Source organism: Salvelinus alpinus, chromosome 4 (assembly GCF_045679555.1).
Source record: "Salvelinus alpinus chromosome 4, SLU_Salpinus.1, whole genome shotgun sequence".
Lineage (NCBI taxonomy): Eukaryota > Metazoa > Chordata > Actinopteri > Salmoniformes > Salmonidae > Salvelinus > Salvelinus alpinus.
In genome coordinates this window covers 37,641,083-37,665,992 of record NC_092089.1, presented here as the reverse complement: position 1 = coordinate 37,665,992, position 24,910 = coordinate 37,641,083, and the positions used below count along the sequence as shown (strand labels likewise).

Sequence of the window (24,910 nt, the reverse complement as noted above, 5' to 3'; positions counted from 1 at the left end):
CTCGTTTATGCGACTGACTTTTAAGGCCTCAAGTTGTTTTATTTCATTCTGTGAAGCAGATCAGAGGGAAGTGACTTGTGGCCTAAATATGTCATCAGCTCACTGTTGTAAAGCTGTTACTCTGCAGGCTCTTTCCTCTGGCCTTGGCTATGGGCATTGGGTAGTAAAACATATTGGTATTCACTGTCAGTTGAAAAGGACATGATGCAGGCAAAAAATATATATATATTTTTTTCAGACAATTTGTACTTCACTGACAGTCCATGACGTAGACAAGATGACAAAGCATCATATTTATTGCTCTGCAACATTCTCCAAATAATAAAGTTTCATTTAATAAACGTGTATAAAAATACATTATCAAGCCATCCCCTTGCCACTGTACGTGCACTTTATAAATTAAAGTTTCCATTATCGTAATTAGATTCCAAATATATGATAGACCACCATATCGAGATCATCACATCAGGCTGTGTAGTTCTGTTACCACGGTGATGAAACATCAGCGCACATACTTTACCATAATAATAATAATAATAATAATAACAGATTGTCTGCTATAGTCACAGAGAATAGGGTAAAAAATGGATGGCTGGAAAGGACAGTTGGAGTAGGGATATACACACCACTGATTATCACATCTTTAACATGTCTCCCACATGAAATATGCCTGTACATTCATGAAGGGGTGGTGATTTCTTTTAGCAAAAAGGCACCATAACTAAAATATGAAATCTCATCCTGAATTTAAAATGTTACTCTACATTTTGAACTACTGCATGGAAAATGAAATCCTTGAAGTAAGGTTACGGGGACAAATCATCCTAAAACAGTTCAGATTGTGGTTCCATTTTACGTAGTGACGACATATGACTTTCATCCAGACCTTGATTTCAAAAACAATATTTTATTAGAATGAGAACTGTTCTGTGGGTTACCCGTGGTTTCCAGGCTAGTGGTGATGTCTCAGACATAGAATCATCTCTAGAGGATCAATCTGTACTTTGTCCAAATGAGATAGAAATGGAAAACTTCATAAATATGCTGCTTATAAATCAGGAATATTGCGCAAAAAATGACATCCCTTTGCAGAGGGCTTAAATGCAGAGGGTGACTAGTAAGTTGTATGTACATTTTATTTGTATTTTTATTTACCTAGGCAAGTCAGTTAAGAACAAATTCTTATTTACAATGACGGCCTACAACGGCCAAACCCGGATGACGTTGGGCCAATTGTGCACCGCCCTATGGGACTCCCAATCATGGCCGGTTGTGATACAGTTGTGTAAAAGCAAAACTAAATGTACAACGCAATGCGATGAGGAAAAAAAACAAGATCTATTTCACAATATAAGCTTATATCCATGGTTGGGAACCCGAACGTCTGCTTAGACTTTTCCCACAAGGCCCTCTGCTGCCGTCCGTCCACTGAAGATGACATCATTGACCGAGACACCATCATAAGAGGACCCAGCCAAGCTAAGGGGTAGATTGTGGTCTCTGATGTATTGTCTCATATTTTCTGTTGATAGAAAAATCAAGCCCAAATCAACAGATATACAGTAGATAGGTATATTATAAAAATTATACATATTTTTCAGTACAGGGCACAGAGATAAGACAGAACACACAATCAGAGATACCCAGCACAATAGAAAGAGTTAAATCTATTAAATGAAGACTGTCCCCGTCTTACCAAGTCGTTTCCAGTGTCCAAGGTAATATTGAGGAATGCAGTCCTACAGGAGATAAATTACATATTAAGACAATTATATTAGCTGTCCTGATCCCAGACCTGTATGAGCTAAAGCCATCGCTTAACTATCATCATAATGCCAAGGAGTTGGCTAAGCACATACAGACCAGCCTACAAATGGTGGAGGACGTTAAAACTAAGAGTGACTGGACAGGAAAGCAGGCACTCAGATCACATTTATGGACGATAGCAGTGAATGATGAATCCATCCTGTCAACAAATGTAAAAAATAGGACATTTGTTCCCCTACAGTGTCAGTTCGGAAGTGATTATCGCGTCGTCTATCTATACAGACCATACCATTCAAATTGAACTATTTGTCTTGCTCAAAACTTCCTGCTATCTCTGCTGCCTGGTTGTTGGTTGACATGGGAGCGCAGAGAGATAACACAAATGGAAAAGGATTTGTTGGTGCTGATGAAATAAATGACAAGAGCATCTGAGCATACAACAGGGGGAATGACTTGGTGCAAGGGAAACATCAGGATTTGAGCTAGAAACCGGGAGATGCAGCACTATGAATACTGATGTAGCTGACTTGGGGTAGTGTGTGTCTGTGAAGGTGTGTGTAGGAGTAGGGGAAGAGGATCTAACATCACAGTGCCTCTCTCCATCCTGCCTATCCAGTTCCATAGAGGGAATGGGGGAGAAAGACCAATACAGAAACAGAGGAGCCATCCATCTGGTGAGATAGTGATCATCAACAGGCTTGTTGATCTGTTTGCTCCAGTCTTTCTCCCCTGGGACATGAATAAGTTATGACATAGTGGAGCTCAACTGAATACATCATTGGTTGGTTCGAATACTAACTGAATACAGGGCCCAATGAGGGCCTCTGGTGACACAGTGGTTAATGAATGAAATTGAACAAGAAGAGGCTTTTGATTCAAGTCTCTTGAAACACAAATGAAGACTTGTGAAACAGTTCGCTCACACGTCTTACCTTGAGTAGTGCAACGACGCTCCAGATAGGTGGTGTGGTAACGCCCAGGTGTGATGTCACCGCCTGGGTGGCCCTATCCAGGAGGAGCTGCTCGGTCACTTCCTCTGGATTCCCAAACACTTCCTGGAACCAGGCCCCGCCCATCATCACCTAGGGAACACAGACAGTACACAGTAAGGCCATGAGCCCAACCATTTAGAGCAGGGTATCCCAAACTCTGTCCTACATTTTGGTTGTTGCCCTAGCACTACACAGCGGATTCAAATAATCAAAGCTTGATGAGTTGTTTTTAAAAATTAGCTGTGTACTGCTAGGGCAAAAACCAAAGCGTACACCCATGGGAGGCCCCAGGACTGAGTTTAGGAAACTGTATGCCAGCCAGCCAGTTTAATAATAAATGAATCATCAAACATCCTTTGTCCTAAAGGACCTATAAGACCGTTGCTGAAGAAATGGAACTAAACTCAGCAAAAAAAGAAACGTCCCCTTTTCAGGACCCTGTCTTTCAAAGATAATTCGTAAAACTCCAAATAACTTCACAGATCTTCATTGTAAAGGGCTTAAACACTGTTTCCCATGCTTGTTCAACAAACCATAAACAATTAATGAACATGCACCTGTGGAAGACAGTAAGACAGTAACAGATTACAGACGGTAGGCAATTAAGGTCACAGTTATGAAAACTTAGGACACTAAAGAGGCCTTTCTACTGCCTCTGAAAAACACCAAAAGAAAGATGCCCAGGGTCCTTGCTCATCTGTGTGAGCGTGCCTTAGGCATGCTGCAAGGAGGCATGAGGACTGCAGATGTGGCCAGGGCAATAAATTGCAATGTCTGTACTGTGAGACGCTTAAGACAGCGCTACAGGGAGACAGGACGGACAGCTGATCGTCCTCGCAGTGGCAGACCACATGTAACAACACCTGCATAGGATCGGTACATCCGAACACCACACCTGCGGGACAGGTACAGGATGGCAACAACAACTGCCCGAGTTACACCAGGAACGCACAATCCCTCCATCAGCGCTCAGACTGTCCGCAATAGGCTGAGAGAGGCTGGACTGAGGGCTTGTAGGCCTGTTGTAAAGCAGGTCCTCACCAGACATCACCGGCAACAACGTCGCCTACGGGCACAAACCCACCGTCGCTGGACCAGACAGGACTGGCAAAAAGTTCTCTTCACTGACGGGCCGCGGTTGTCTCACCAGGGGTAATGGTTGGATTCTTGTATATCGTCGAAGGAATGAGAGTTACACCGAGGCCTGTACTCTGGAGCGGGATCGATTTGGACGTTGATGGTCCGTCATGGTCTGGGGCGGTGTGTCACAGCATCATCGGACTGAGCTTGTTGTCATTGCAGGCAATCTCAACGCTGTGCGTTACAGGGAAGACATCCTCCTCCCTCATGTGGTACCCTTCCTGCAGGCTCATCCTGACATGACCCTCCAGCATGACAATGCCACCAGCCATACTGCTCGTTCTGTGCATGATTTCCTGCAAGACAGGAATGTCAGTGTTCTGCCATGGCCAGCGAAGAGCCCGGATCTCAATCCCATTGAGCACGTCTGGGACCTGTTGGATCGGAGGGTGAGGGCTAGGGCCATTCCCCACAGAAATGTCCGGGAAATCTGGTGCAGTCCATGAGGAGGAGATGCATTGCAGTACTTAATGCAGCTGGTGGCCACACCAGATACTGACTGTTACTTTTGATTTTGACCCCCCCTTTGTTCAGGGACACATTATTCCATTTCTGTTAGTCACATGTCTGTGGAACTTGTTCAGTTTATGTCTCAGTTGTTGAATCTTATGTTCATACAAATATTTACACATGTTAAGTTTGCTGAAAATAAACACAGCTGACAGTGAGAGGACATTTATTTTTTTGCTGAGTTTACATTCCACAACAGCCTAGTTCAGGGCTACTGAGATATAGTCCCACGGATGGCTGCACCGTATTTGCCTTGGCCAGCAGCTTGTCTGTTTGCATACATGTCTAGAGAAACAGGCATCTGCCCAGTAAACACATAATGTCTTAAGAAGGCGAGGAGGAACATCAATAATGGAGTGATATTTGTTGTAGAAGTCAAGTCACATGGCACCAGAGGCTATTTGCAGTTAGTTATATGTCTTCCACACCAGGGTATTCCAAATAGAAAACTCCTACGACCACCACCTCCTTGTGACATGACCCCATAAGCCTGACTGAGGTTGGACTGTGTTTGTAAGTGACTTGGAGATCTGTCATCCTGTTGTCTAAAGCATGTATAATTCACGCTGAGCGGAACACTGTATATGTTGATGGGTTCCACTGTAGTTTATACATGGAAGGTTGGTCCCTGCCATGCTGTGCATTATTAACATAGGAAAGCATTCTTGCACGGCCTATAACACACACATTGTAATTGTTTGTGTATGAGAGAGAGAATATAGTACATATATATTGTGTGTCTCTTACTGTTAGTCTGGTGGTGGGTCCTCCAGTGCGGTTGTGCTGAGGGAAGGGCACAGAGTCATAGACCACCCCTAGGAGACCTCTGTCTTCTGAGGATGGCACCAGGTGGCCAAAGCCCTGAGGCCACACAAGACAACACTCACATTAGATACACACACACATTCTGAAACACACCCATATCCATAGAAAATAACAGAGAATCTTCCAAAACAAATTGCTTCATTCTCATTGAGTGTTCTCACCGTGACAGGCAGGACGGAACCCTCATACTCCAGGTTTACCACGGCAACGGTCACTGTGGCGATCTCCAGTAGCTGCTGTGACAGGGGCTGTGCAGCAGAGGGCAGTGCTGAGGCCAGAGCTAAAGCAACACATAAGCACAACTGAAGACCAAAACCACACAGGCTTCCAGGTCCACAGGCAAAACAGCAGGGACTAAATTTAAGAATCACTGTTTGAAGTTAAAAGATTTAGGCTCAGTGATCCAGTTTAGTAAAAGTTAATTTACCTTTTGCCGGTAGAGCAGCAATGATATGATCAGCTTTGATGGTGCCGTCCTCCAGTTGAATCTGTGTTAAAAAATCAATTGCACAGACATCAGTTGATTAATTTACTGGATTTAATAAACAACTTAAAAATACATATACCACCACAACCAGTGCAATGGCAGTACACATACATGCGTCTCAACCCCCAGGTCTCCAGCAGTCTCACCTCCCAGCCGGTGCCATTAGTACTTAGCCCCATCACAGGGGTGTCTCTGTGCACCTCTACACGTCCCCCATTCCTCATCCTCTCCTCCAGGGCTTCTGGAAGGTTCTGTAAGCCCCTCTTCAGTGACCACTGGGCCCAGTTCTCCTGAGCGGCCCTCTTGGTCAGGGTAGAGCGGGGTACGTCTGGTCCAGGGCCTGGGGGGACAGTCACACTTGTTATTCATCTACTTAATTAGACAGGTCAGCAATATGACTTATGGGGACATGTAAGACTCTGAATTCCTATGTAGCGTCGGTGTGGTGGCGGACTCTCTCTCACCTGAGCCCAGCAACATTCCCAGGATGATGGAACCTCTGGCCTTCTCTGCGTTGTAGAGTGGCGGGAGACAAGAGCGCACACTCAGCTTCCTGCAGTCCCCTGCAAACACTCCCCTGCACAGGCTGTCGATGGCAATGTCTGCAAGCTGCAGAGAGAGAAGAGGAGCATACTGTCACTCTGAACTGATGTGGAAGTTGTGTGGACATCATTTAGGGTATTGTTTTTAATTCCATCTCACCTCAGTGCCCAGCCTTCTCGACACGAAGGAATGAACAGACTCATCCTCCTCCTTTCCTCTGCTGATCAGTATCTCCTTCAGTATGCTCTGGACCAGAGGACGAGAGAACGGAGGGACTGTACGCACTACTCCACTGGATGGAGGGAGAGAGACAGAGGGTGACTTGGATAGACACACTACCTACAGTTGATTCATTTCACCATGTTGTGAATGCATGAACATAGCTGTTTGTGTCTAACGTTGTACTATTTTATCACTCATCCTTACCCCCCTTACCCTAAGCCAGAAGGCATCTTGTGTAGCTGGCCTCCCACGTAGAGGTAACGGTTCTTAGAGGCCACGTGATCATAGGTGACTGGGAGGACCTCGCTCTCCAGTCCCAACTCTTCCACCTGTAGAAAACAGACTTTGATTTTTACCTACTCTCAATCACACACACACACACACACACACACACACACACACACACACACACACACACACACACACACACACACACACACACACACACACACACACACACACACACACACACACACACACACACACACACACACACACTTTACAGTGCCTACCATGTTGAGTGTGTTTCGTCCCATGGCTCCTGCAGGTCGTATCCCTCTGGGTCCATGTTCAAACACAGCTCCATCCTCCCTACGAGTTGAACTTAGCCAGCCTCCGAACCGTCCATCCCTCTCCAGCAGCACTATCTACAAAGACAGACAGGGAGAGATATGAATCTAATGTTGTACCTGTGCAGGGCCTAGTGGGCATCTCAGTAGTGTAATAACAGCTTAATTACAGTATGTTTGGCCTTACAGTAGAGATGTAGTCTACCTGCAGCATATGTGGAGATAGTTGTGGTAATGATATTTACCTTGGAGACCTGGGGGCTCTTGCTGAGGTGGAAGCAGGCTGACAGGCCCCCGATCCCCCCTCCCAGGACAGCCACTGTCTTCTGCATTCGGCCCTAGGATGCCCAGCTCTGTGCAATGGAACAGAACAGGGCTGTAATGTATATTCTGTACCACACAAATCCCTCAAGCATCAATGTGTAAATGGCATTAAGAGCAACTGAGCAAGCCAAGTAATGTTAGTAGAAACTTCAGTGAAGTGACCAAGCTTGGCTTTGGTTAAAGTGTGGGGAAACAAGGACAGCTGCACACTGTCAGACCGGTAACTGTCAAAGGCCTGGCCAAGCCTACTTGACCCCATGAGGAAGTGTTTTTGAAGATGAGCTTCCCCTCGGGGTGACGCAGTGACAAGGGTTTGTGGAATTCAGCTGTGACTACATCGATTTGCTCAAGGTCAATACTTCTAAAAAATTGTAATTGTTAAACACTTACCTTGTACCTATATTTGTCCTCTGTAGTTGCGTGCCTGTTTGCTGAAATCCATACTTTGTAATGCAACGTTCGTCAAATACAACCACCGACCGTTTCCTAATTTCTGTTGCTCTAAAATGTGCCAATTGAATCTCAGATTAGGCAGGGTAATGTACGTTTTAGAGCAATCTTTGAGCAATAGAAAACGTTGAAATGGTCAGTGGTTGTATTTGACCAATGTTTTGTTAAAAAGTATGGACAAAGAAAGGCACACAACTACAGAAGACAAACATAGGTACAAGGTAAGTGTTTCATAATTTACATTTTTTAAAGTAATAACCTTGGGTGAATCGATGTAGTCAGAGACTGACTTCCACAAAGCCTGGTCCCTGCTCAACTCCGTGGGTGGAGATAATCAGAAACTTCCTTCACCACAGAGTTGAGTTTAGTTAGCTACAAGGGCCCATTACTAAAACAATATGATGGTGTCTCCCACTAATCTTGAGTGGAGAAGCAGGGTTGGGTCTGGGTGGTGGCCCCTGATAAGATGATGACATAATGACAGCCCCTTTCAATCTGCTTGCTGTCTGGAGACTCAGAGAGACAAGAGAAATGTACTTTCTTGAAAGAAATACTTTTGTGTACAGTCAGTGACAGTTTTCACTTTGATCCAGTTGAGCATATACCTAGCAGTAGCTGGATACAGCAATAGCCTAAATACAGCTAGCTTGAAGATGATATTGTGTTACTTTTTACTTTCGTTTATTTGGTCAATATTTTCTTAACTCTTCTGGAACTGCACTGTTGGTTAAGGAATTGTAAGTAAGCATTTCACGTTAAGGTCTACACTTGTTGCATTCGGCGCATGTGACAAATAAAGTTTGATTTGATTTGCTAGCTAATAGTTAGTTAGATAAGTAAGGCCAGTGAACGTGCAAAGGCATGATGCCAAATTACGGTAGGGGCCAAAGGCAGTCATTCGGTTGTGTGCAGTTTTACTGTAAATGACAATACACCAGCAATATATCAGATGGAACTAAGTAACGTTAGTTTTGAAGGAGTCTTCGCTCACAACACCTGTTCTCAGGTGTTACCCAATGCATTCAAAATAACCGCAAACGTTGTTAGCCGGTTAGCATGCAAAACAACTGGGGAAAAGTGTAGCATACGTTGGAAAGGAAGGCACAACTTCACGAGAGGTAAACAGACATAACGATATACTTATTGAAATAAATGTAGAAATGTCTAGAAATTACCTTTTGCGGTCTAAAGTTGGAGTCACGACTCATATGAACCTCCGTGACATACCATTGATGACAGAGGACTTCGTCGCTGCTTTGAACAACCAATTACAATCACCGATTTTGTCTTCTTTGCTGGAAATCCTTTGCTTGTTATTTCTGTATGGTTGCCATCTAGTGTACGGGAAAGCAATTATGGCTTTCTTTTATTGCAAAAAAATGAAATGACTCATTTGCACCTGTATTTGTATTTAATGTATTTTATTTTATTTAAACCATAATGGCCCATAACTTCATAAACTGGATACAACTTCACCATACAATGATTATCATCGACCTTCATCAATCTGGCCAAGGCTTTCGACTCTGTCAGTCACCGTATTCTTATCAGCAGACTCAACAGCCTTGGTTTCTCTAATGACTGCGTCGCCTGGTTCACTAACCAGTGTTGCCAACTTATATTTAGGAAGTATTCAGACCCCTCTAGCGACACATTTTTAAAAAATCGTCTAGTGACAAATCTAGCGACTTTTTCTGGTGTTATTGGAGACTTTTGGATACTCTGATGGGAAAGCACGTATCGTTCTTACTCTTCTCAACAAGCAGCGGGTGCTGCCGTGGGCCCCACCCCTGTCCCAAAGCACTCACACGCGGCCCAGTCCTCGCGCAGCAGTCCCTCACAGCTGCAGTCAGAGCAGGAGATGTTCACCCCTCCAAACCCTGAATTCAAAGGCTGGTTGAAGCTGTTTATTGGAGATGATACACGAGCATACTGCCTGTATTGTAAGGCTGATTTCTACGCCAAACTTAGTGATGTAAAAAAACACATGACAACTCAAAAACATACTCAAAAGGTAAAGCCTTATAACAGTTCCACCCAAAACAAGCTGCCATTTATGGTTAAAAACATTGACTGCAAAAAAGGTTGAGGCCACCATGGCATTAGCTATCACTGAACACTGTTCCATCCTGGCATGTGATCACATTGGAGAAGCATGTAGAGCTGCTTTCTCAGACTTCACTGCTGCTACCCACTTCAAAATGCACAGGACAAAGTGCACAGAAATTATTAATGGTGTTCTAGCACCATACTTTCTGAAAAAGTTGGTCGCAGATGTGGGTGACCAGCGTTTCAGCCTCCTCCTCGATGAGTCCACGGATATAAGTGTTTCTAAGTACCTGGGGGTTGTGATAAGGTACTTTAGTTACACCAAGCAGACAATTGTATCAACGTTTCTGGGGCTTGTTGAGTTGGAGGGAGGAGATGCCAAATCTATAGCCCGTGCTGTTGTGGCTTTCCTCGAGAAGTGTTGTCTTAAAAAAGAGAAACTCCTGGGGATAGGGACTGACATTGCCTCTGTTATGACAGAGATTAACAATGGGGTCCATAAAGTGCTGAAGGAGGAGTATGGCCTCAAATAGCTGCTTCTTATTCGCTGTGTGTGCCACTCTCTATAGCTTGCTCATTTGTAGTTCTAAACATATTTAGGGTGTTTTTTACTCACTTTTTGTCTCTCTCACGACGTTATTCCTCTCTCCTACAGCGTCCATCACAATTACATGCACATGGCCAATTATGCAAACTAGGTGATAACGTCATTTAGCGACTTCTAGCGACTTTTAGGACAGCCAATAGCTACTTTCCTTACTGAGAAGTTGGCAACACTGTCACTAACTACTTCTCAGATAGAGTTCAGTGTGTCAAACCTGTTGTCCGGACCTCTGGCAGTCTCTATGGGGGTGCCACAGGGTTCAATTCTCGGGCCGACTCTTTTCTCTGTATATATCAATGATGTCGCTCTTGCTGCGGGTGATTCTTTGATCCACCTCTACGCAGACGACACCATTCTGTATACATCTGGCCCTTCTTTGGACACTGTTAACAAACCTCCAAACGAGCTTCAATGCCATACAACACTCCTTCCGTGGCCTCCAACTGCTCTTAAATGCTAGTAAAACGAAATGCATGCTCTTCAACCAATTGCTGCCCGCACCCACCCGCCCGACTAGCATCACTACTCTGGACGGTTCTGACTTAGAATATGTGGACAACTAGAAATACTGAGGTATCCGGCTAGACTGTAAACTCTTCTTTCAGAATCATATTAAGCATCTCCAATCCGAAATTAAATCTAGAATCGACTTCCTATTTCGCAACAAAGCCTCTTTCACTCATGCTGCCAAACATACCCTCGTAAAAATGACTATCCTACCGATCCTTGACTTCGGCGATGTCCTTTACAAAATAGCATCCAACACTCTACTCAGCAAATTGGATGCAGTCTATCACAGTGCCATCCGTTTTGTCACCAAAGCCCCATATACTACGCACCACTGTGACCTGTATGCTCTCATTGGCTGGTACTCGCTACATATTCATCGCCAAACCCACTGGCTCCAGGTCATCTATAAGTCTTTGCTAGGTAAAGCTCTGCCTTATCTCAGCAAACTGGTCAGCATAGCAACACCCACCCGTAGCACGCGCTCCAGCGGGTATATTTCACTGGTCATCCCCAAAGCCAACATCTCTTTGGCCGCCTTTCCTTCCAGTTCTCTGCTGCCAATGACTGGAACGAATTGCAAAAATCACTGAAGTTGTAGACTTATATCTTCCTCACTAACTTTAAACATCAGCTGTCAGAGCAGCTTACCGATCGCTGCAGCTGTACACAGAACATCTGTAAATTGCCCATCCAACCAACTACCTACATCATCCCATATTTGTTTTCTTTCAGCTCTTTTGCACACCAGTATTTCTACTTGCACATCCTCATCTGCACATCTATCACTCCAGTGTTAATTGCTAAATTGTAATTACTTCACCTCCATACTTCATTTGCACACACTGTATACAGATTTTTCTATTGTGTTATTGACTGTACGTTTGTTTATCCCATGTGTAACTCTGTGTTGTTTTTGTCGCACTGCTTTACTTTATCTTGGCGAGGTCGCAGTTGTAAATGAGAACTTGTTCTCAACTGGCCTACCTGGTTAAATAAAGGTGAAGAAAAAAAATATATATATTTATTTGTACTGTATTTGTGAGACATTCTACTGCACTGTTGGAGATACAGTTGAAGTCGGAAGTTTACATACGCCTTAGCCAAAAACATTTAAACTCAGTTTTTCACAATTCCTGACATTTAATCCTAGTAAAAATTCCCTTTCTTAGGTCAGTTAGGATCACCACTTTATTTTAAGAATGTGAAATGTCAGAATAATAGTAGAGAGAATGATTTATTTCAGCTTTTATTTCTTTCATCACATTCACAGTGGGTCAGAAGTTTACATACACTCAATTAGTATTTGGTATTAGTATTTGGTAGCATTGTATTTGGTAGCATTGCCTCCTGAGCGGTATAATGGTTGCGTGGTCCCATGGTGTTTATACTTGCGTACTATTGTTTGTACAGATGAACGTGGTACCATCAGGCGTTTGGAAATTGCTCCCAAAGATGAACCAGACTTGTGGAAGTCTACAATTTTTTTCTAAGGTCTTGGCTGATTTCTTTTGATTTTCCCATGATGCTATGCAAAGAGGCAATGAGTTTGAAGGTATGCCTTGAAATACATCTACAGGTACAACTCCAATTGACTCAAAATATGTCAATTAGCTTATCAGAAGCTTCTATAGCCATCATTTTCTATATTATAGTCATAATTTTCTGGAATTTTCCAAGCTGTTTAAAGGCCAAGTCAACTTAGTGTATGTAAACCTCTGATCCACTGGAATTGTGATACAGTGAATTTTAAGTGAAATATTCTGTCTGTAAACAATTGTTGGAAAAATGACTTGTGTCATGCACAAAGTAGATGTCCTAAACGACTTGCCAAAATTATACTGTAAGGTCTACCTCTACCTACACCTGTTGTATTTGGCACATGTGACAATTAACATTTGATTTTAAATCTGTGTATGCAACCAATAAACTTAGATGTTATCTAGATTTTAATATAGAACGTTGACCCAGTCATTCAGATTATCCAGAGCCTCTGACATCTCACATCATGGCTTTGATACAACAGGAGACAAAAATAATGTATCTAGCTTGTTAAATAAAAAGTTAACTAAAATGTTTAAAAAATATACAGTTTGTTGAAATGACATGTCACTAAAGCTTGCAAGAGTCGGTCTGTCTGTCTGTCTGCTTGCCCCCCCCCCCCCCCCCCCTCCCTCTGATTCCAAAAGTTCTACAACATAATGAACAAGGGCAGCCTTTCTGTGGGAAGCTAGTGCACTACACAACAGCTCCTGCAGCCTGGGGAAGTCCATTTGCTTCACATCCTCTGGGACCTCAACTCCTCCAGCTGTGGCTGCCAGCCTCTTCCTCTCAATCTCCATCTGACGCATTCTCATTCTCTCCCAGGCACAGGTCTTACAGGGTCCTGTGAGCTTCTCCTGGACCAGGTCCCACTCCTGTTCAGCTCTGACTAAGAACAGAGGTTGGTCCCTTTCTCGGAGCTTCATGATAGTGCAGCACCAAGACAACCTCCCAGAGTCTGAGGTGAGGACCACCTACACATCGAAGTGTTCAATAGGGTGGTTTTGATCATCGAGGCTTGGAATTGTCCAAATCCAAATGTTGGGGATTTTAGGGTGCAGGACCATTGGTGATTTGGGGTGTAGGACGATCGGTTGGTTCTCAGTGGGAGGGTTATTCCTCTTATTGTCGTCCTCCTCACTTTCCTTAACCTGTCCTTTTCCTTCTCTCAAGCACTTTCTTCAGAGTCCCAGAAAACTCAATTTCATCATCTGCATCTCCATCACTAGCTTCCTCATCCGCACTTTTCTCCTCATCTCCTAACCCACACAGTGCTCTGGCCAGCTGAGTGTTGGCCTCCTGGGTTCCCCCAGTAACAGCCACATCTAAAGGGAAGTGGTCATACAGTTCCAACACCGCCACCAGCGTGCCCTCCAGTCCTGTCGCCCGTGGAGACGATCGCCATGGTGCCAGCAGCAGCTCCACCATTTCTTCACTCAGTTTCCCAGTCATCATGAGCTCAGTTTATCTCTCTGAGAAAAAACAAAGGAGTATTAAAAAGGTATATGTCACAATTATATGTTCCTAAGACTTTATATTGTACACAATGCTCGTTACAAAACCAATAACTAGCCTACGAATATTGTTGCACTCTCTTTGTCTAGGGGTCCTAGGCTAACTGGAATTAATGTACATTTATGTGAGAAATCAACGTATGTGCCTAGGTGTTGAATGTACATGTGTCCAGGGAGACAGCAATCTTACCTTGGTCCAGGGCCAGCTCTGTATCTCTTGACCTGTTGGTCAGCCAGTCAAAGCTATTATATATTTTTTCAGTTGGTGACTAAATATAAATATGTATATATGTAAATATAAATAAAGTCCAAAAAATAAATGAAATGTAACGATGTGCGCTGAGAGTAGGGAAGCAAGTTCAGGGAGTGCGTGTTTTAATAAAATAAACGGAACATAATACAAAACAAGAAACGCTAACAGCGCACAGACTTAACACTGGAACAGAAACAATAACGCCTGGGGAAGTAACCAAAGGGAGTGACATATATAGGGAAGGTAATCAGGGAGGTGATGGAGTTCAGGTGAGTCTGACGACGCACAGGTGCGCGTAACTATTGTGACAGGTGTGAGCCATAACGAGCAGCCTGGTGACCTAGAGGCCGGAGAGGGAGCATATGTGACATGAAAGGCCTCATGGCCACCAAACAAAACCCACAGCCTTTACAGCTTGCAAGGTGGGATACTGACTGACGATCACTTTCTTCATATTATTCGTCTTTTTCTTCAATGAGGTTTAATGGCGGTTTGCATCCATTATATGTTGTATTACCACCACCAACAATACGTTTTTGGTGGTTGGCGTCCAACTTTATGTTCCATTCCAGCCACCTACTGAACTGACTATCACCTTCATTGACAGCACCTGCTTATCAATTCAGCTCAGCACCTGCTGCGTCCTGGGGGAATGGAGTGTGGAAGTGTATCATGTCAATGTGTTGCCTAACTGTGTGCTAACACTACGCTACCTACTACATAACACTATGAAGTAAGAAACAATCAGATTTTAGGGTAGCACTACATTACAGCACTTTCTCCCGTCTACTGTAATGTAAAGTGATACTGATTTAGTTGGACAGAGAATACTTAAGCATAAATAATGACAGACTACTTACCCTGCAGAGATAAAATAAAAATGATATGCAGACTTGATTTTAAGGCTAATATCACTAGAGTGGTTTTTCCTCTTGTATTGAGTAATCCTTCTCTTCTGGAGGTTTGCCGATGTAGTAAGTTCTTTAGGAATAACATCTGAACCCCGTTCACTTCACTGTTGACCAAGTCAGTCACATGCTGCATTGTAAATACACCACAGATATAGATCTTTTTTCAGGTGGAGCAAGGTGTGTGTAGTCCCACGGGACAATTCAGCGAGCTAGAGAGGCTGGTGTTAGCAAGACTATGGTGTGTGAATACAGAGAGAGACAAACTGGTGACTGTTATTGGAAACACAAGAACTGGCTGCTTTCATCACAAGAATATTACTTGGTATGAAACAAGATTACATTTGTTGTTTGATATTCAGATCATAATTATTACCATACAATTACACATGTCACTTATTTTACTTTACATTTAACTTTTTAGTGACAGGGGGCAGTATTCGGAAATTCGGATGAATGACGTGCCCAAAGTAAACTGCCTGTTACTCAGGTCCAGAAGCTAGGATATGCATATACTTGGTAGGATTGGATAGAAAACACTCGGAAGTAGTTTCTAAAACTGTTAAAATAATGTCTGTGAGTATAACAGAACTGATATGGCAGGCGAAAACCTGAGTAAAATCCATCCAGGAAGTATAAAGAGGAACTTTATCGAACAAAACGACCATTTATTGTGTAACTAGGACCCTTCTGATTGCAACCAGATGAAGATCTTCAAAGGTAAGTGATAAATTTTATTGCTATTTCTGACTTTCGTGACTCATCTGCTTGGTTGGAAACTGTTTGTATGCTTTTGTGTGCGGGGCGCTGTCCTCAGATAATCGCATGTTATGCTTTCGCCGTAAAGCCTTTTTGAAATCTGACAAAGCGGCTGGATTAACAAGAAGTTAATCTTTTAACCGATGTATAACACTTGTTTTTTCATGAATGTTTATTATTACTATTTCTGTCATTTGAATTTGGCGCACTGCAATTTCACCGGATGTTGTCGAGGTGGGTCGCTATAGCCGTGTGTTTAGGATATATATTAAACACACAAAAAGAAGTGACAAGTGAAAGGAACATTTTAAGATAATGTATTAAAAGCCAAAGAGGTTTTAAGACAATAACCTACAAGTTTCTTTATAGACCAAATGTAATGTAGAGCGTAACAAAAGCATTATTGTGACATGAAATTACTTTGTAGAGGTTTTTAATCATCCATTCATGAGAAACACAATTCTCAACAATGTAGCCTACTACTTAATGAAATTGTCCTGTATCCTGTTTGAGTGTGAACAGTTGAGAAGATCAATGGCACTTCTCCCCAGCAGATGTCATCATTGCTTTTCATCTCAACCTACGAATAGTAACGCCACTCAGTCCACTGGAATAGTGTATTATTGAGCTATGTCAAATAGGCCTGTTGACAATAAATTCAATGTTGCAAACCACCCAATTAGTCAATATACAGTACACACATACAAAACAATGAAGATGCATGTAAACATACTGTACAAAGATGTATATTCATTCATGTTTTTAGGAACTTGGGATCAAGACATGTGCAGACATGCCCCTTGACATCATGGAAGTAGACTACATTTAACAGCAAGCTGAGACAGGTGCTGAGCACAGCAGGTGCAACAGAATGACAGGTGTTTGGTCAACAGAAGAAGATGCTCAGGGCCTGACATCACTGCAGGGGAGGTAATGTTTGTTGTGTGTAAAAATAGATGATGTGACGATTGCTCTAACTCTAACAGTCTTTAAATCTGCTAATTTAAGCGACTGCTGTAACCTAAAAAGGTCAAGAATGGTTAAATACCGGTTGCTATAGGTGTAACATTATATAGCCTAAGGGTAGACTGAGGACTGATGGCTTCAGGCAGAACTGCTCACTTTCTGTCTGGGCCAGATATAGTCTAGGTTTATCATGAATCCATTTATTTTGTCATATTTTGTAGTCAATATCTCAGTGTTTCCATTCAAAAGGACCACAATGCAATCTCTTGCTGCGCCAGACTGGTTGGACCACTTCTGTTGCTGCTAGTGTGAATAAGATCAAGCCACTCCCTGGACACATTCCCATGTCAACAATTCATTACATCCAGCCAGACCCTACATTCTCTTGGATCTGTTAGGAACACTTGTACTTGGGTCTGTTATTTATTTACTGTCTTTTTCTTCTCTGCTCAGGAGCAGTGGGTTTAGAAGGAGCTGACAGAAGGACTGCTACCATGGCTGATGGCATAGGAACCACCTGTCTTATGGTCATTCTCATCCTGGGGAATATATTTGGAGCTGTAAGAGTTGCACTTGATTTTATTCCTATAGTAGCTGTATTTTGAAAGTATTTTTTTTATCATATGGAATCATATGGTAGACAAATGTTGTGCAGATCTATGGTGTTGTCCTAGAAATGTATTACAGTACATTAGATTTCTGGTCCTTTTCAGCAATATACTGTACGGGTTATTAACACTTTCTATTGTAATGTAGGATTCTGTTATAATAATGGGTTACAATTTGTTATAACAACTCTTAATAAACCTGTTATTACCTTATTATAGGCAGCAGGTCTTGCCCTTTGCGCTCTGGCCATCTGGGTTGCAGTAGATGATTACAAGCTCTACCCAATATCTAGTGTGTCGGGGAAAGATGACATCTTTGCCGGGGCCTGGATTGCCATTTTCACAGGCTTTGCCTTCTTCTGCATGTGTGTCTTTGGTATCTTGGCTGCTGCGAAGAAGAGCCGTGCCTTAATGCTAACAGTAAGACTTTGATACTAAATTCATCACAATTTATTTGGTCACTGAAGTTCTTCACTTGTTCATCTGAACACTGCTTCAAAATATATCATTCAAGTGGAATATATGGTTTGTCTATATCTCTTTCCCTGTTGTTCTTTTCAAGTAAAGGAAAATGTTTATTTTGTGATTTTGACAGTATCTGATCCTGATGTTGATCATCTACATATTTGAGTGTGCCTCATGTATCACTGCAGTCACCCACAGAGATTATGTGAGTACATGGGAAATGGACACCTTGGGGTACCTTCAGATCTTCACATTGTTTGACCAGCACAATTCTAGAAACACAACTTAAACGTATTCTCCCGTTTTGTCTCATCCTCTCCTATGTGCTGTTTGTAGCTGGTTGGAAACAGTAATCTGGTGAAGAAGCAGATGCTGAAGTACTATGCAGCCGACGGTGACTCTGGCAGTCGGATCACACTGACATGGAACAAAGTGATGAAAGAGGTGACTGGTCACCAAAACAAAGGAATCTGTCATAGGATAATCTCACTAATCAGAGCCACACCACGCATTCCAAACAGACGACTAGCACGAAGACCGACTAAACCTTGGTTATTGTGTGGAGTATCTGTTAGGGAAAGGTATCACATTCCACTAACACACACACACACAGTCACACACTCACACGCACACACCCTTGGGAGTAGCAGATGAATTTTCAGGTCTGACATGTCTTAGCATGCCTGTCTCTCTCCATCATAAATGCCAGAGTGACGCTGCGTCTCTGCTGGGTGAACCGGTTTGGACAGCCCAATAGTGTGGGAAAGACAAGGGATATGATCAGTTTGCTGCACAGGGACAGAAACAACCACTGCAGGCTGTTTTGATGTAGCTAGGATAAAGAATGTAGAGCTGAGGGACACAGTAGACAATTGTCACAGTAAACATGTGTATCAGTAACACGTTCTACAAATACTTATACAGTAGCTTGTTCAGTTTGAGTGAAGTGAGTTAAGTCTGTCACAACATCAGTTTGTCGACTGAATAACTAAACTATTCTTGTTTGATTGAAGAATATTCCTCACCCATCTATTGTTTCTACAACATCCTCTCCTCCCCTATTTCAGGTGGAGTGTTGTGGAACGGATGGCCCAGCGGACTGGATAGAGTACAACTCCACCTTCAGGGAGAAGTTTGGTACAGACTACCCCTGGCCCACCCACTGCTGCAAGAGGAAGAACAACTATGAGGTGGTGAATGTAGAGGCCTGCAAGAACGGCCAGAACACCATCATGTTCACTAAGGTGAGAAAACACATTCCCATTGCATAAAACCTAAGAGATTCTCTGGTTCTCTAATTTGCACTTGAAGGCTCAAGATTTAAGTAGCTCATAACCACAGATCTAGGATCTGATTATACAGTACCTACCATGAATTATAACTGTACTGTAACTAATAACAGTATGGAAAATATCTGACCATGTACAGTATCAGTGGTTAGGGGTCATTTATACCTCCCACTTGAAGTAAGCACATTCTTGAAGCACAAGCACATTGGGGCGGCAGGGAGCCTAGTGGTTACAGCGCTGGACTAGTAACCGAAAGGTTGCAAGATCGAATCCCTGAGCTGACAAGGTAAAAATCGGTTGTTTTGCCCCTAGTTAAATAAAGGTAAAATAAAAAAATGTTGCTCTATCTTTCTACCCAGGGCTGCTTCAACCACATTGAGACTGTGTTCAGTCGATATACATGGGCTATCAGCTGGTATGGTTTCGCTGTGCTAATGTTTATGGTGAGTATTCAGTTGGTCTACTTAGGTTGGTAAATAGTTAAGTATTTAGTTGGTCTACTTAGGTTGGTAAATAGTTAAGTATTCAGTTGGTCTACTTAGGTTGGTAAATAGTTAAGTATTTAGTTGCAACAGTTTAATTACCTGAAAATGATTTATCGGACACCTTTGGATACTACACAACATACAGTAGAGACATGATCATAACATAAAGTCTAACAACATTTGTACTTTCTTGCTGTAAGTCTAACGTTCCCTTGTCTTTATTTTATACAGTTCTGTCTGTTGCTCCTGGCCATGGTGTACTACCTGATTCTGTGAGAAGTCTGGAGGTGATGTCTCTAACCCATGTTTTTGACTTTCTGCTGAAGCCACACCAACCCTCACTTCAGCAACTACAGTGCATTGCAAAGGTATTCACACCCTTGGCGTTATTTTGATGAATTACAACCTGTAATTTAAATAGATTTTTATTTGGATTTCATGTAATGGACATACACAAAATAGTCCAAATTGGTGAAGTGAAATTTTAAGAATGACTTGTTTAAAAAAAAAAAGTAAGAATTTAAAACGGATAAGTGGTACGTGCATATATATTCAACCCCTTTGCTATGAAGCCCCTAAATAAGATCTGGTGCAACCAATTACCTTCATACGTCACATAATTAGTTAAATAAAGTCCACCTATGTGCAATCTAAGTGTCACATGATCGGTCACATGATCTCAGTATATATACACCTGTTCTGAAAGGCCCCAGAGTCTGCAACACCACTAAGCGGCACCACCAAGCAAGCGGCACTATGAAGATCAAGGAGCTCTTCAAACAGGTCAGGGACAAAGTTGTGGATAAGTACAGATCAGGGTTGGGTTATAAAAAAATATCTGAAACGTAGAAAATCCCACGGAACACCATTAAATCCATTATTAAAAAATTGAAAGAATATGGCACCACAACAAACCTGCCAATAGAGGGCCCACCAAAACTCACGGACCAGGCAAGGAGGGCATTAATCAGAGAGGCAACAAAGAGACCAAAGATAACCCTGAAGGAGCTGCAAAGCTCCACAGCGGAAATTCGAGTATATGTCCATAGGACCACTTTAAGCCATACACTCCACAGAGCTGGGCTTTACGGAAGAGTGGGCAGAAAAAAATAAGCAAACAGGTTTGGTGTTTGCCAAAAGGCATGTGGGATACTCCCCAAACATATGGAAGAAGGGACTCTGGTCAGATGAGACTAAAATTTAGGTTTTTGGCCATCAAGGAAACCACTATGTCTGGTGCAAAACCAACACATCTCATCACCTCGAGAACACCAAAAACACCATGTTTTTCATTGGCAGGGACTGGGAAACTGGTCAGAATTGAAGGAATGATGGCTGGCGCTAAATACAGGGAAATTCTTGAGGGAAACCTGTTTCAGTCATCCAGAGAGTTGAGACTGGGATGGAGGTTCACCTTCCAGGAGGACAATGACCCTAAGCATACTGCTAAAGCAACACTCGAGTGGTTTAAGGGGAAACATTTAAATGTCTTGGAATGGCCTAGTCAAAGCCCAGACCTCAATCCAATTGAGAATCTGTGGTATGACTTAAAGATTGCTGTACACCAGCGGAACCCATCCAACTTGAAGGAGCAGGAGCAGTTTTGGCTTGAAGAATGGGCAAAAATCCCAGTGGCTAGATGTGCCAAGCTTATAGAGACATACCCCAAGAGACTTACAACTGTAATTGCTGCAAAAGGTGACTCTACAAAGTATTGACTCTGGGGGGGTGAATAGTTATGCACGCTAAAGTTTTCTGTTTTTTTGTTTTATTTCTTGTTTGTTTCACAATAAAAAATATTTTGAAACGTCAAAAGGATAGGCATGTTGTGTAAATCAAATGATACAAACCCCCCCAAAAATAAATTTTAATTCCAGGTTGTAAGGCAACAAAATTGGAAAAATGCCAAGGGGGGTGAATACTTTCGCAAGCCACTGTACCTAATTTCTTAAATAATAAATGTCTGTGGGAATGATGACAGAAAAGTGTTTCTGATATATAGAGAATGAACACTGTGTAGGGATTTTCCATCTTTTTAGGTAAATGGTCTCAAATATGTATATTTTATTTATGTTTATTTTTTTAATGGTGTATTGCACTGTAAATGCTAGATGAACAAATGGTGATTGGCCTGAAAACTTCAAAGTCCTAACTGCTTTGGTAATGGGATAGAATAATAGTTCTTATCATTAAATGTACATTATTTGGACTATTTGCTACATTGTAGAATAATAGTGAAGACATCAAAACTATGAAATAACACATGGAATCGTGTAGAATCTAAAATATATTTTGATTTGTTTAACACTTTTTTGGTTACTACATGATTCCATATGTGCTATTTCATAGTTTTGATGTCTTCATTACTTTTCTGCAATGTAGAAAATAGTAAAAATAAAAAATACCTACCCTTGAATGAGTAGGTGTGTCCAAACTTTTGATTGATACTGTAAGAGAAAATGTATTTAAAACTTTCAAGAACATGATTTACATGGCTGTTGTACATTTCAGATGTGTATACCATGTTCCATTTCTTGTTGTGTTATATTATTAACAGAGATCCTTGCTAAGGGATTCTTGAAATTCAGGACAATCCTTGTCTGGGAAGGGAAACGCAATTTGTATGGTTGTTTTTATTTTTTCATTATTTAATGAAAAAATTAGGGCAAAAATTAAATAACTTAAAGAATCTCATGTAGTTTCCTGACTTACAGTATCTGAAAACTGTGATTCCTAAAAAAATGTGTCAGGAGTTTTGTTAATCTCCATCAGATTTGTCTCTCTTTATTAAATGAATCAGAAATGAATGAGCAGGGTCAGCTATACCATGGAAACCCTTTCTTCATCTCCTGATTGCATGTAGTGCAACAAGACAAGGCATGGTCCTGAAAGTCCTCTACTTTGATAGATTTAAACAAACAATATTGAAATCACCATGTTCACAACAATAACCTGTCAACTCCATCTCCCTTATAGGATTTATTTTGGTGCGCTATGACCATTCACAGTTGAGCTCACTTAGTTTAGCTCAATGCTGATTGGCCATTATGTAAAAAAAAATATATATCAATAGAGGCCAAATGCTTGCTGGCTTCCCTTGTATTCAATGCTAGGTGCAGCAACACCTAACAGACTCTCTATCTGGTAATATGTGGCCAATGAAATATTTCTGGTTGGTCTCAGGGAATGTAAAACAATAGGTAGACTTAAAAAACTTTTTTTTAAAAAGTATCATCAAATATTTTGAATGAGCAACTAATGAGCATAGAGACTGGAGAGCCTCACAAATTTTACGAAATTACATTAGGCCTATATCTTTCATTATAAACTGGGTGGTTCAAGCCCTGAATGCTGATTGTCTGACAGACCGTATACCATGGGTATGACATTTTTTTTTTTTTTACTGTTATAATTACGTTGGTAACCAGTTTATAATTGCAATTAAGGCACCTCGGGGGTTTGTGATATATGGCCAATATAACGACTAAGGGCTGTGTCCAGAAACTCCGAGTTGCATTGTGCTTAAGAATAGCCCTTAGCCATGGTACATTAGCCATATACCACACCTCCTAGGGCCTTATTGCTTAAGTCTAATACGGCTATTTACTTACTTTTGTAGCTCTTCATCAGTAGCACACTTTTGTAAGTAGTGAGGACTAACTGTCCTCTCCAAGTTTACCTGGAATTCAGCCTGAAAGGATTTGAGAAATGTGATTGGTTGACGATATGCCTATGATATCAACAATGATTGGAGAAGTGTTTAACATCACCATATGATATAAATTATGATATATTTTTTTAATAAGGGCAACGTAACTGCAAGAAACAGTTTGGAATGTCTGACTGAAAAAGGGACAAATCAACCATTATAATTTTTTCTTGTGGTGTTTAATTAAATTTGATAAAATGCGGGACATGAATGCGGGACGCGGTACAGAGGGACAAAATGTGGGACTATCCCGTGCAATCCGGGACATGTGGTCACCCTACTTATAGATTAAGATAGAATATGAGTTTTGGTTAAAATATGTTCATTTTAATTAGGTTTAAGAGTCATAAAATAACTGAGGAAAAACTAAATTGCTGTTAAGTATACCGCTTGAAGGTTGAAGAAAAATATGCAAATTGTCAACTCCGTAAAACATCAACTCCGTCAGATTTATGTCTAATGTCAACTCTGCCAGGTTGCTGAAAGATTTGATAAAACAGTTATATTTTTATTGGGGAATTTCTAATGAATTATTTTCCATTATTTAGACAATGTTTGTATTGAACTTAAAAATATGTCTGTTTTAAGTATCTGTGCTCCATTAGAGGCATTTCAACTTTGTCACTGATGGGTAACCCCCTTAAGATCGATATTTTTGTCAATATTCTGAATAAATATTAATATGCTTAAACTGTTGAAGTATTTGCAGTGATATACCTAAGTGATACTTTTAATAAATGTTGTTTTATGTTCTGAATCTATAAAAACATGCCCAAATGCTAACAAAATTAGCCCTGAAGCATTATATAGTGCAATAAATAAAAAGTTGGGAGATTTGTATTACGTATTTGAGTAATCTCATGTTAGAATGATACAAGCAAGGCCTTTAAACACTTGTTGGACAATACATGTAAAAAATAAAATGCCTTTTAGTTTATTGCATTTTTTTTTTTTTTTTTTTAACAAATGGTTGTTCCTTTACAGTATTTAAAAAAATATATTATTAGTCTCTAAATATAAGTCTCTAAGAGCTTTGTACAAACCTTGATTGTACAATATTTCCACATTATTCTTTAAAAAATTATTCTAGCCCTGTCAACTACATTTTAGTTATGAATTTTGTATTGATCTTAAAAAATATAATTTTTCTTCCACTTTAACAGAGTATTTTGTGTAGATTTTTACAAAAAAGACAATTAAATCCATTTTAATCACACGTTATAACACAATAGAAATCCAAGGTGTCTGAATACTTTGCTAGGCACTGCATAACTGTTGTACTCAAATGATCCTAAATGGTCTAACCTTTCCTTCGGAAATTGTACTTATATTTTTTACAGTATATGACATAAAAGGATGACAAAATATTTTAATTGTGCAATAGCAGGTTTTGTTTTCTAGTTTTACCAGTATTTGCTGTCTG

General features: G+C 41.3%; 2 protein-coding genes across 3 annotated transcripts; one reads left to right on the top strand and one right to left on the bottom strand.

Annotated features, from left to right (window-relative positions):
- Positions 1–264: 264 nt before the first annotated feature.
- Positions 265–9,170, bottom strand: LOC139573466 (protoporphyrinogen oxidase-like). Of its 2 annotated transcripts, XM_071396940.1 has the most exons (13): positions 9,005–9,170; positions 7,301–7,408; positions 6,999–7,133; positions 6,700–6,815; positions 6,424–6,556; positions 6,186–6,330; positions 5,868–6,061; positions 5,662–5,722; positions 5,396–5,514; positions 5,157–5,270; positions 2,700–2,849; positions 1,697–1,739; positions 265–1,522 (listed from the first exon to the last, which is right to left on the bottom strand). In XM_071396940.1, the coding sequence occupies exons 2-13, from the start codon at positions 7,385–7,387 to the stop codon at positions 1,389–1,391; spliced, it is 1,431 nt and encodes a 476-aa protein (XP_071253041.1). In that variant the 5' UTR covers positions 7,388–7,408; positions 9,005–9,170; the 3' UTR covers positions 265–1,388. The 2 variants fall into 2 exon arrangements, with proteins under 2 accessions (XP_071253041.1, XP_071253042.1); XM_071396941.1 differs by lacking the exon at positions 1,697–1,739 and having other exon boundaries at positions 888–1,522.
- An 8,110-nt stretch (positions 9,171–17,280) lies between these two features.
- On the top strand, positions 17,281–24,178 carry LOC139573485 (uroplakin-1a-like). Its single transcript, XM_071396977.1, has 7 exons — positions 17,281–17,491; positions 17,759–17,959; positions 18,135–18,209; positions 18,341–18,448; positions 19,072–19,248; positions 19,653–19,736; positions 20,010–24,178. The coding sequence occupies exons 1-7, from the start codon at positions 17,426–17,428 to the stop codon at positions 20,052–20,054; spliced, it is 756 nt and encodes a 251-aa protein (XP_071253078.1). The 5' UTR covers positions 17,281–17,425; the 3' UTR covers positions 20,055–24,178.
- The last annotated feature ends 732 nt before the right edge of the window (positions 24,179–24,910 follow it).